This window comes from Neomonachus schauinslandi, chromosome 6, assembly GCF_002201575.2.
Source record: "Neomonachus schauinslandi chromosome 6, ASM220157v2, whole genome shotgun sequence".
Taxonomy (NCBI): Eukaryota; Metazoa; Chordata; class Mammalia; order Carnivora; family Phocidae; genus Neomonachus; species Neomonachus schauinslandi.
In genome coordinates this window covers 27,886,563-27,900,013 of record NC_058408.1, presented here as the reverse complement: position 1 = coordinate 27,900,013, position 13,451 = coordinate 27,886,563, and the positions used below count along the sequence as shown (strand labels likewise).

At 39.6% G+C, this 13,451-nt stretch overlaps 1 protein-coding gene across 1 annotated transcript; it reads left to right on the top strand.

The window, feature by feature from the left end:
• The first annotated feature begins 2,022 nt into the window (after nucleotides 1–2,022).
• On the top strand, nucleotides 2,023–12,589 carry LOC110574081 (tubulin polyglutamylase complex subunit 2-like). Its single transcript, XM_021682717.1, is given in 2 exon segments — nucleotides 2,023–2,054; nucleotides 10,946–12,589. A coding segment is annotated over 1 exon segment (879 nt). The 5' UTR covers nucleotides 2,023–2,054; nucleotides 10,946–10,955; the 3' UTR covers nucleotides 11,835–12,589.
• Nucleotides 12,590–13,451: the final 862 nt, after the last annotated feature.

Below are 13,451 nucleotides of genomic sequence, written 5' to 3'. Positions count from 1 at the left end.
AGCAGCAGGCTTTCCGCAGAGCAGGGAGCCCCATGTGGGGCTCGATCCCAGGACCCTGGGATAATGACCTGAGCCGAAGGCAGATGCTTAATGACTGAGCCACCCAGGTGCCCCTTATTTTTAATTGATCATTTTAATTTGAGTTAATTTTAGATTTACAGAAAAATTGCAAAAATTGTTTCATATACCTTTTACACAGCTTTCCTTTATGTTAACATCTTACATAACCGTAAAACAATTATCAAAACTAAGACATTCACGTAGGTTATATTAACTATAGACTTTTTATTTGAATCTCATGAGTTTTTCCTGTAATATCCTTTTTCTGTTTCAGGATCTGATACATGATCACAAATTCTGTTAGTTGTCAGGTCTCCTTGATCTCTTCCAATTTGTGACAGTATCTCAGTCTTTCCTTGTTTGTGACCTTGATACTTTTGAGGAGTAATAATCTGTTATTTTGAAGGTTTATCTAGTGTTTTCTCAAAGTTCTGCATTATTGGAAAGGACAACACACAGATCTGCCCTTCTCAGTACATCCTTTTGGGGGGGTAGGTGATGTTGACCTTGATCACTTGATTAAGGTGGTATCTGCTGGCTTTCTCTACTGTAAAATTAACCATTTTGCCTTTGTAATAAATATCTGGGGGGGAGATACTTTGCAAATGGCATGTTTTGCAAATGGCATAACTTTGCCATGTGGCAGTGATTTTGTTTTTCTCATACCTTCCACATGTATTAATTGGAATTCTGTAAGACCTGCCTCTTTTCTCATTTATTTATTGAGTTACTTATTTATGTTAGTATAGATTCATGGGTCTTATTTGTAGGCTATAATCCAGTACTATTATTTATTTGCTCAGGTGTTCTAACTTTGGCCACTGGGAGCTCTTTCATGTTGGCTCTTAGGCCCTTTCAACGTTGCTTTTTGTTTTTGTTTTTTAGTCCTTAATTACTTCCCAGCACTACAAGATGCTCCAGGTTCATCTTCTATTTCCTTGCCCAAGCCCTGGAATCAACCTTTTTTCCAAGGAGCTCTAGTTCCCTTCATTGGACAATGGTATTTAGAAACCAAAAATTCTGGTTCGTAGGTATGCTTGTTGCTACTTGGATTTTACTGCCGTTAGTCCCTTTCAGAGGATAAAGCTAGGAAATGTATGCAGTATTCTAACCAATGCACATACACGTCTTTATTTCTGTATTCATAAAACGAAAACCACAAGTCTCTCCAACTCCAGTCCAGCACCGTAGAATTCATTCGAGCCATCTCTCTGTGTTTCTAACAGCAAGAAACCTGACTCTTGTTATCCACAATAACTTGCTTATTCAATCCTAGTTCCACATAAGTTGATTTCAGAATTGCTAAACCATACCTCTGTGAGAAACAAATTTGCCAACTAGAGTACAATATTTGTTCACAGTTCTTTTTAGTGTTCAGTATTTACTCAAGACATCTTCCAAAGCTATTTAGGTCCACTTCTTTCATACCCACCCCCTTCAAGTGTGGCTATGTGATTCATTGGTAATACAGTCAGACTCATTTGTGTAGTATGCGTTCCATCTTTCACATGCTGGTGGATTGTTTGTTTTAAATTTACATTCAGTAGAATTCACGCTTTGTGGTGTGCAGTTCTGTGGATTTTGACAAATGTTGACAGGTATCCACTGCCACAGTTTGACACACAACAGTTACATCACCCCCAAAATTTTTTCATGCTGTCCTTTTGTTGTCAACCATTCCCTCCAACCTATGGCAACTGCTGATATGTTTTCTGTCTCTGAGTTTTTCTTTTCAAGAGTTCCGTATAAATGGAAATTCTACAATATATAGTCTTGGGTCTGGTTTTTTGTTTTTGTTTTTTTTTAAGATTTTTTTTTATTTATTTGACAGAGAGACACAGCGAGAGAGGGAACACAAGCAGAGGGAGTGGGAGAGGGAGAAGCAGGCTTCCCGCCGAGCAGGGAGCCCAATACGTGGCTCAATCCCAGGACCCTGGGATCATGACCTGAGCCGAAGGCAGACGCGTAACGACTGAGCCACCCAGGCGCCCCAGGTCTGGTTTCTTTCATTTACCAAACGGCATTGAAGATTCGTCCATGATGGGTGAATCAATAGTTTGCTCCTTTTTATCATCAGTAGTATTCCATTGTGCAGATGTACCATTGTTCATTTATTTACTAGCTGAAGGACATTGGGTTGTTTCCATTTTTTGGCAGTTATGAATAAAACTGCTGTAAACATTCACTTACTGATTTTTGTGTGAACGTGTTTTCATTTCTCTTGGTAAACACCTAGGATTACTGGGTCATAAGGTAGGTATATATTTAAATTTACAAGAAATTGCCAAAATGTTTTCCAAACTGACTACCATTTTGTACCTCCACCAGGAACATAATGAGAGTTCTGGCCATTTTGCATCCTTGCCAGCACTTGCTAGCACCAGTTTTTGTTCTTGTTTTTTTCAGTTTAGCAATTCTAGGTATATAGTGCTATCTTGTGGTTTTAATTTGCATTTTTCTCATGACTAATGGTGTTGGGCATCTTTTCATATATTTATTTGCCATCTTTATATATTTTTAGAAAAGTGGTTCAAATCTCCACTTATTATTTTCCTTATTATTTGGTTTTGAGGGTTCTTTATTGTGGATACAAGTCCTTTGTCAGACATTGTATTTGTATTTTTTGCACCTTTGTCAAAAATTAGTTGTGTGGATGTTTCTGGGTTCTCTATTCTGTTCCATTCTTCTACGTGTCTACCTTTCACTGGTATCACACTACAACTTTATATTAAGTTTAGAAATTGGGTAGTGTGAGTCCCCCAACTTTGTTCATCTTTCTCAAAACTGCTTTGACTATTCTAGTTCTTTTACTTATCCCTATAAATTTTACAGTGAGCTTGTTAATATCTACAAAAAAGCCTGATGAAGTGTTTATTGGGATTGAGTTTCATTAGTGTTCTGTAGTTGTAAGCATACAGATCGTGCATATATTTTGTTAGATTTAAACCTAACCATTTCATTTTGGGAATGTTATTTAAATGGTATTGTTTTTAAAATTTCAAATTCCATTGTTCATTACCAGCAGATAGAAATACAACTGATTTTTATGTATTGACCTTGTATCCTATAAATGTGGTGAACTGTTACTAGTTCTAGGATCCTTTTTGTAGATTCTTTGAGATTTTCTCTGTAAACAGTCATGGCTGGAATAGAAACAGTTCTGTATTTCCAATCTGTGTGGCTTTTCTCTCTCTCTTTTTTTTTTTTGCCTTACTGCACCAGTGTAGTATTGGATAGTAGCAGTAAGAGAGCACATCCTTGCCTTGTTCCCCATCTTGGAAGAGAAACATTCAGTCTTCACCATTAAGTATGTTATCTGTAGAATTTTTGTAGATTCTCTTTATAAGGTTAAGGAAGTTCCCTTCTATTCCTGGTTTGCTGAGAGTTTCTGTTTGCCTGTCTGTTTTGATCATGAATGGATTTTGTCAAATGCTTTTTCTGCATCCATTGGGATGATCACATGGCTTTTCTTTAGTCTGTTATTATAGTAAATTAGATTGATTAATTTTCAAATGTGAAAGATAAACCTTACAAGCTATGATGTATTATCCTTTTTTATGTATTTCTGGATTGATTTGCTAATGTTTTGGTGATGATTTTTGCATCTATATTCATGAGGAATATTGGTCTGTTGTTTTTTTATGATGCCTTTGTCTGGTTTTGGCACTAGAGTAATGTGGGTCTGAAAATGAGTTGGGAATTGTTTCTACCTTTTCTGTTTTCTGAATGACATTGTGTAGAATTGGTGTTATTTTTTTCCTTAAATGTTTGATAGAATTCAGACATTTGATAGAAACCATCTGGGCCTGGAGTTTTCTTTGTTGGAAGGTTTTGTTTTAATTTTATTTATCTGTTCAGAGAGAGAAAGAGAGACCCCGCGTGAGTGGGGGGAGGGGCAGAGCTAGGAGAGAAAGAATCCCCAACAGACTCTGTGCTGAGTGCAGAGCCCGATACCAGGCTCCATCCCATGACCCTGAGATCATGAGGTCATGAGCAGAAATCGAGTCCAAAGCTTAACCTACTGAGCCACTTAGGCGCCCCTGGTGGAAGGTTTTTAAACTACAAATTCAATTTCTTAATAGATACAGGACTTTTTAGATTATAAATTCCTTCTTGGGTGACTTGGTAGTTTGTTTCATTTGAAGACTTGATCTATTTTCATCTGTGTCGTCAAATTTATGAACATAGAGTTGCCTGTAGTATTTCTTTTTTTTTTTTTTTTTAATGTTAAGGAGATCCATACTGATACCTTCTTTTGTTCCTGATATAGTTTGTATCTTTTCTCTTTTTTGTTGGTCAGTTTAGGTAGATGTTTATCAATTTCATTGATTTTCTTCAAAGAACAACTTTGGTTTCAATGATTTTCTCTATTTTTCTGTTTTCAGTTTCATTGATTTATGCCTTCATTATTCTGCTTGCTTTGAGTTTAGTTTACTCTTATCTGCTTTCTTAAGAATGAAGCTTAGATGATTGGCTTGAGAACTTTCTTTTCTAACGTAATCATTTAATGCTATAAACTTCCCTGTAAGCACTGTGGTGTATTCCACAAATTTTTATATATTTTCACTTAGTTCAAAATATTTTTATTTTATTATTATTATTTTTTAAAGATTTTATTTATTTGACAGAGAGAGACACAACGAGAGAGGGAACACAAGCAGGGGGAGTGGGAGAGGGAGAAGCAGGCTTCCCGAGGAGTGGGGAGCCCGATGTAGGGCTTGATCCCAGGACCCTGGGATCATGACCTGAGCTGAAGGCAGACGCTTAACAACTGAGCCACCCAGGTGCCCCTATTTTTAGCATGAACTCATGACCCTGAGCAAGACGTGAGCTGAAATGAAGAGTCAGACACTTAACTGATTGAGCCACCCAGGTGCCCCTAGTTCAGAATATTTAAATTTCCATTGATTCTCCACTTTGAACCATGGATTATGTAAAAGTGTGTTTTTCAAATTTCAAATAAATGGGCATTTTTCAGCTATCTTTCTGTTAACTGATTTCTAATTTAATACTGTTATTTGAAAACACTTTGTTTGATTTCTATTCTTTTTAAAATGTTAAGGTTTGCTTTATGGCCCAGACTAGGGTCTATTTGGTGAGTGTTCCATGTGTTCTAGAAAAGGATGTATACTCTGATATTGTTCTATGAATGCCAATTAGTTGGTTGATAGTGTTGTTCAGATTTTACATATCCTTAATGATTTTCTGTTTACTTGTTCTATCAATTACTGAGACGAGTATTGAAATCTCCAGTTGTAGTTGTGGATTTGTCTGTTTCCCCTTTCAGGTCTATTAGTTTTTGCCTTGTGTTTTGAAGCTCTGTTGTAAGCTCAATACACCTTTAGTATTGCACTTTTTGGGGAACTGACCCCTTTATCATTATGTAGAATTCCTCTTTATTGCTGATAATATTCCTTATTCTGAAGTTTACTTTGATATTAATATAGCTACTCCCACTTTCTTTTGCTTAGTGTTTGCTTAGTTTTATCTTTTTTCATCCTTTCACTTTTAACATATTTATATCTTTATATTTAAAGTGAATTTCTTTTAAACAATATAATTGGTATCTTGCTCTGTCAGTCAATCTAACAACCTCTTCTAAGGTATATTCAAACTGAATGTGATTATTGACGTGTTGGATTAAAATATATTATCTTGTGTACTATTTTCTATTTGTTTCATTTTTTCTGTTTACTTTTTTCTTCTTTTTCTCTCTCTTGTGTGTTACCCAAGCATTTTAATGATCCCATTTTATCTTTTCTATGAACTTATTATTTATATGTATTTAAAATTTTTTCCAAAAAAAATTTTCTTCATAGTTGACCTAGGGTTTACAATATACATCTGTAATTAAGAGTCCACCTTAAAGTAATAAGGTATCATTTCACATGTAGGATGAGGACTTTACAAAAGTATATTCTCAATTCCTCCTTCCCATCTTTTTGATATTGTTGTGCTACAGTTTACTTTCATACATCCTGTAGACAAACAGCACATTGCTGCTGCTTTTGCTTTGACAGTAGGCTTTCAGAGCAGAAGTCAGCAAAGCAACCATTGGCCAAATTCACCCTGCCACCTCTTTTTGTATGGCCTGCAAATTAGGAATGGTTTTTAAATTTTTTAATGGTTGAAAAAATCAAAAGAAAAAAATTTCATGACACGTGAGAATTACATGAAACTAAAATTTCAATGCCCATAAAGTTTTATTGGAATATAGCTACAATCATTTTTTTTTTTTGTTTAAAGATTTTATTTATTTGACAGACACAGCGAGAGAGGGAACACAAGCAGGGGGAGTGGGAGAGGGAGAAGCAGGCTCCCCACTGAGCAGGGAGCCCGATGCGGGGCTCAATCCCAGGACCCCGGGATCATGACCTGAGCTGAAGGCAGACGCTTAACCGACTGAGCCACCCAGGCGCCCCTACAATCATTGCTTTATGTTTTGCCAATGTCTGCTTTCATACTTTAAGGAGAATTAAGTGGTTGCAACAGAGACCATAAGGCCCACAAAGCCTAAAATATTTGCCTTCTATAGAAAAAAATTTTTTGCCAACCTCTGTTTTAGAGCAATTAAAAATGAGAAAAAGAGGGGCACCTGGGTGGCTCAGATGGTTAAGCGTCTGCCTTCGGCTCAGGTCATGATCCCAGGGTCCTGGGATCGAGCCCCACATTGGGCTCCCTGCTCAGCAGGGGGCCTGCTTCTCCCCTTCCCTCTGCTTCTCCCCCTGCTCATATTCTCTCTCTATCTCTGTATCTCGAATGAATAAATAAAAAAAACTTAAAGAAAATGAGAAAAAGATTAATTTTATTTTACCTACATTTATTCCATTTCTAGCACTCTGTGTGTGAACCCAAGTTTCTGTCTGATAACCATATTCCTTCTGTCTGAAGAACTTCCTTCAGCTTTTTTTAATTGACTAAGTCTGCTAGCCCTTAATTCCCTCAGTTTTTCTCTGAGAAAGTCTTTATTTCCTCTTCATTAAAAAAAAAAATATTTTCTGTAGGTTAACAGGTTTTTTTTTCTTTTAGTGCTTTAGGCACTTCATTGATGTTGGTTTGTATCATTTCTGACTAGAAGTTAACTAATTATCTTTGTTCCTCTGTATGTCTTTTATTCTCTGGCTGTCTTTAAGATTTTCTCTTTGTGTTTTTAAAAATATGGTATGCTAAGGTGTTCTTTATTTGTCTGGCATTTATCCATGGTGGTCTCTGAGCTTCTCTGTGGTTTCTGTCAGTCATTACTTTTGGAAAATTTTTGGGATTATTTCTTCCTATTGCATGCTCCTCTTCCTGGGATTCTAATTATGGGTGGGTTAGATTATTTGATATTGTCCAGCAGCTCTTGGATGTCTTATTTTGTTTCCCATCCCCTGTTGTTTTTCCTTTGTATTTAAGTTGGGTAGTTTCTACTGACTTACCCAATTCTCTTCTTTGGCTGTGTTGAGTCTACTGATGAGCTAGGTGAAGACATTTCTCATCTCTGGTATTGTGTTTTGCGTTTCTGACATTTTCACTTGATTTTTTTTTTTTTTTAAAGATTTTTATTTATTTATTTGAGAGAGAGAATGAGATAGAGCATGAGAGTGGGGAGGGTCAGGGGGAGAAGCAGACTCCCTGCTGAGCAGGGAGCCCGATGTGGGACTCGATCCCAGGACTCCAGGATCATGACCTGAGCCGAAGGCAGTCGCTTAACCAACTGAGCCACCCAGGCGCCCTTCACTTGATTTTTTAAAAGATTTTATTTAGGGCGCCTGGGTGGCTCAGATGGTTAAGCGTCTGCCTTCGGCTCAGGTCATGATCCCAGGGTCCTGGGATCGAGTCCCACATCGGGCTCTCCGCTCAGCGGGGAGCCTGCTTCTCCCTCTGACCCTCTCCCCTCTCATGCTGTTTCTCTCTCGCTCACTCTCTAAAAAATAAATAAAATCTTAAAAAAAAAAAAAAAAAAAAAAGATTTTATTTATCTGTCAGAGAGAGAGCACAAGCAGGGGGAGTGGCAGGCAGAAAGAGAAGCAGGTTCCCTGCTGAGCAGGGAGCCCAATGTGGGACTCCATCTCAGGACCCTGGGATCATGACCTGAGCCGAAGGCAGATGCTTAACCAACTGAGCCACCCAGGCATCCCTCACTTGATTTTTTTTTTTTAATAGTTTCTATCTCTTTGTAGAAATTACTTATCTTATCTTGCATATTATTCATCTTTTCCATCAGAGTCTTTAACATATTAATCATAATTATTTTGAATTCCCTGTCCCAACATCTGGATCACATTTGTGTGTTCTGATGTTTTCATGTACTTCAATTTTTTTTTCAAACCCAACCTAGTGTAGGATATAGCAGACACTGAGGTATATAAAATTTGTATCTGGAAATGGAAATACCTTTCCTCTTGCTAGGCCTTTAATGGAGGTAAGGGATGAGTTAATCTAGTTGGGGTTTGGTCTTGGTTTGAGGTTTGTTGCTAAGGTTACCTTTGGTATACCACAGGTATCAACTTCTGTAGTCCTACCTGGGGTGTAGAGCAGGTGCTCGTTTGCCAAGCAATGTCTGCCTTCAGCTTTAGAACTTCTCTCTGCATTGCACCCAAGAGGAGGTCTCTGCATGCTCTTTTTTGTTCTCCTGCTCCTGTCCCTCTCCCACCGATACTCCACTTTGACTTGTTTCTAGACGTTTGTTAGCTTGGGAGGTGGGTGGTAGAGTGTTCCTGGTTCTGGTTAGGCCTCAGGTTTAGGCAGATGTCATGTCCCTGCATCTCAGGAGGGTAGCCTTCTCATTTTTCCTGCTCCTCCTCCCTTGTAGTTCTGGAGCCAGCAAATATTCCTGCCCACCCCCCGGCATAGATTTTCTTTTTCACGTTCCCTTCCCCTACAGATTAAATATTACACTTTTTAAGGGGAAAGCATCCCAGTGGATTCATGCCCGTACACCTGTGGTTGTTGTACCCTCTCCCAGGTCTGCACCATAACACTTCTCTTGGGGCTCTTTCTGATCTCTTCTATGAGCTTACAGAGAAAAACCTATAAGAGGGCACAAACTCCCAATTTCTTTGGTCCTCTAGTAGCTCACTAGCCCACGTCTGGCCTTCACCAACTCATTAACCATCCTAACTGAACTATTACAAGTGTCTCGTTGCATCTACCCCAGGTAAGAGACCCTACTCTGCTTATCCTTCTGGTGCCTACCTCTCTTTAGATTCTTGGCCAGTAGGTTGTCCTGGGACTACAGTTCTCTGATTGGTTTAGCAATATTGTAGATTGTAGTTTATCTAGTCTTTCCTTTAGAGGGTGAGGTTTTTTTTTTTTTTTTAATACTTACCTACATCCCCTAGTGGAAGTCAGATGTCTTTGTATTTCTACTATATTTGCAGCTATTACTAAACCATATATAAAAGAATATAAATGGTATGCTGCATGTGTTCTTATGCAGTTTTGCTTTCTATTCAACATTGTATTTGTGGAGTTCAGAAACAGAGGACAGATTATTACAGCAATAGCAATACCCAGAGGATCATCATTTGTACTGCTTCCCCTTGCCCCCAAGTCCCATGGGTGGACTGAGGTAGATGCCTGCATATGGAGTGGGTTGCATTATAGGAGAGGGACCCTGAGGTTAGGAAACCTGGAACTGTTACAGTGGGCAGTAGCATACCCTGCTTTAAGGGAGGTATTGCCTTTATTATAATAGAAAAGATGCATGACTTCCCTTGGTTCCAAAGGAAGACATTATATCTTTTTTTTTTTTTTTAAGATTTTATTTATTTATTTGACAGAGACAGCGAGAGCAGGAACACAAGCAGGGGGAGTGGGAGAAGGAGAAGCAGGCTTCCCGCTGAGCAGGGAGCCTGATGTGGGACTCGATCCCAGGACTCTGGGATCATGACCTGAGCCGAAGGCAGCCGCTTAACGACTGAGCCACCCAGGTGCCCAGGAAGACATTATATGTACAAGCCAGAGTTGATCAGCGTTGCCACTGTGGACATTTGGGTTTGGATACTTCTTAGTTGCGGGGACCTGCCCTGTGCATTATAGGGTGTTTAGCAGCATCCCTGGCCTTTGCCCACTGCATGCCAGTAGTACCTCTTCTCCCAGTTGTGTTCACTAAATATGTCTCTAGACATTGTCAAGTATCTTCAGTGGGCAAAAATGCCCCGATTTGAGAACTACTATGGTAAGCAAACTTACCCTTGTCTCCAAAGGGAGTCATTATCTTGCAAAGTTTGCTCTACAATCTTTAAAAGATAGTCTAGAACAAAGAGCAGTCATTGCCTCCTTTTGCAAGATTTGTGGAAATGCATGTTATCCATGGACCATTGTCTCCCAACATTGGTTTTAACTTAATTGCATTGTGGTTAGAGGAATGCTGTGTATGCCATTGATTCTTTGATGAGACTTGTTCATGGCCCATCTGTGGTTGGTTTTTGTAATTGTCTTAAATGTGCGTGAAGACAGTGTATTTTCTCTAACTGTTAGGTGCAAAGTTTGGTATGTGTTGATTAGCAGATCATGACATTTCCATACAGATCTTTTATGTCTGTATAACTTTTGTCTGAGCTGCTAATTACTAAGAGAGGTATATAAGGCCTTTCTGTTGGCGAATTTGTCCATTTTCCCTTGTAATTGCTAATTTTGTATTATATATTTTGAGACTATATTATTAGGTACATCCCCCAATTTGAGAGCTAGAACACTGTAATTTACTTCTAGGTATTTATGAGCTCTTTCCCATCCTGGGCTTCTGCCTCCCCCAACTGGGGTAGCTACTGGTCCTGTCCTGCTCTTTTTATTTTTTCCTTAAATTTTTTTATATTCCCTATTTTCCCCATTTGTTGCTTTGTGAGTTATATTCGAATTATATTCTTTAGGTGGTTTCCTTTAAAATCTTAATACACAGGACACGAGCCATGGAGGAGATGCCGCCCCCAGGCTGCAGCAAGCCGCACCTGGAGAAGCTGACCCTGGGGATCACCCGCATCCTAGAATCTTCCCCAGGTGTGACAGAGGTGACTATCATAGAGAAACCACCTGCTGAACGTCATATGATTTCTTCATGGGAACAAAAAAATAACTGCGTGCTACCTGAGGATGTGAAGAATTTTTACCTGATGACCAATGGCTTCCACATGACATGGAGTGTGAAGCTGGATGAGCACACCATTCCATTGGGCAGCATGGCGATTAACAGCATCGCAAAACTGACTCAACTCAACCAGTCTTCCGTGTATTCACTCCCAAATGCACCAACGCTGGCAGACCTGGAGGATGATGCACTTGAAGCCAGTGAGAACCAGCCAGAGAAGCCTCACTTTGATTCTCGCAGTGTGATATTTGAGCTGGATCCTTGCAATGGGAATGGGAAGGTTTGCGTTGTCTACAAAAGAGGGAAACCAGCGTTAGCGCAAGACGCGGAGATCTGGTTCCTGGACAGAGCGTTATACTGGCATTTCCTCACCGATTCCTTCACTGCTTACTGTCGCCTGCTCATCACGCACCTGGGCCTGCCCCAGTGGCAGTACGCCTTCACCAGCTACGGCATCAGCCCACAGGCCAAGCAGTGATTCAACATGTATAAACCCATCACCTACAACACAGACCTACTTGCAGAAGAGACCAACTGCTTCGTGAACAAGCTGGATCCCAGCAGAGTGTTCAAGAGCAAGAACAAGACCTTAATCCCCAAAAAGAAAGGGCCAGTCCAGCCTGCAGGCGGCCAGAAAGGGCCCCCGGGTCCTCCCTCCACCTCTAAATCCTCTTCTAGCCCTGGAATCCCTGTCCGGAAATGAGCACCCCTACCTCCCCGCCAGCCCTACAGCAACGATTTCCATGCACAGATGGCCCAAGCCTCAGATTCTGTGAGTGGCACCATAGGCCTCTTCCCATCTGCGTGAGCCAAATCCTAGGCCTTTTACTCCCGTTGGCATTAGCCAGGAGTTCAAGGGCATACTCAGGTCTCCCCTAGAGTCCTTTCCTCAGCCCTTGCCTCTGAAAGCTGTGGAGAGTTTCAGAACTTGTTTAAGTAGTTAAATAGAGCTGCTAAGAGCTTCCTCTCTTTCCACCCCCAACCATCTACACCCCTCAGCAGTGATCAGAGAAATCCCCCGAAGAAACCACTGATTTTGACCCATGAGGCATTAGAACTGTGCTGTTCAGTTGGTAATCACTAGACACAGGTGGCTGTATAAATTAAAAACTCAGTTCGTCAATTGCATTAGCCACATTGTGAGTATTCATGTGGCTAATAGCTTCTGTATTCAACAACAGAGATAATGGAACATTTCCATCATCACAGAAAGTTCTGTTGGGCAGCACTGCATTAGAATATTTTCATGCTGCCCTTACTCAGATCAGTTCATTTTTGTTAGAGAATGTGGATACCTTAATTTGATGGGTCATAATGTTCCATGGAAATTCTTGAAGGTACAATTGTGTATGTTCTTTTTATTTTTCATAATTCTCACTGGTCCTTTTCAGTTTCCTATAAAATTCGTTGTTTCCAAAAAAAATAAAAAATAAAAAATAAAAATAAATAAAATCTTAATACACATACTTAAAATCCCATATTTATCCCTAAATCGACTCCTGGGGCGCCTGGATGGCTCAGTCAGTTAAGCATCTGCCTTCAGCTCAGGTCATGATCCCAGGGTCCTGGGATTGAGCCCCGAGTTGTTGTCATCATCAACGTCAGGCTCTGTGCTCAGTGGGGAGCCTGTTTCTCCCTCTCCCTCTGCTTGTGTCTCTCTGTCAAATAAATAAATATTAAAAAAAAAAATCTCGGGGCACCTGGGTGGCTCAGCCGTTAAGCGTCTGCCTTCGGCTCAGGTCATGATCCCAGGGTCCTGGCATCGAGCCCCACATCGGGCTCCCTGCTCGGCGGGGGGTCTGCTTCTCCCTCTCCCACTCCTGTGGGAGTGGGAGAGGGAGTTCCTGCTTTCGCTAACTCTCTGTCAAATAAATAAAATTTATTTAATTTTTTTTATTTATCTAATTTATTTAAATAAATTAATTTATCTTTGTGTTCCTGCTTTCGCTAACTCTCTGTCAAATAAATAAAATCTTTTAAAAAATAAATAATTTTAAAAAATCTCTCCTCTCAATAATACAAGCAGCTTGGAATGCTTTAACTCCAGCCACGGCTCCTCTTCTTATGTTCTTTTCAGCTAATATTCTTGTTTTGTTGATTCCCTCATGCAAACACTATTGATATATTATTGTTTTATACAGTGTTTGTTTAAATTCACCCACTTTTTTTTTTTGCCAGTGATTCTGCATCTCATTCCTTCCTTGTGTGATCATTTTCCTTCCAAGTAATTCCTTTAGTCAACAATTCTCCGTTGACAGTTGATTTTTTTTCTCAGTATTTTGAAGATAATAGCTCTGGCTTCCATTGTTGCTAATGAGAG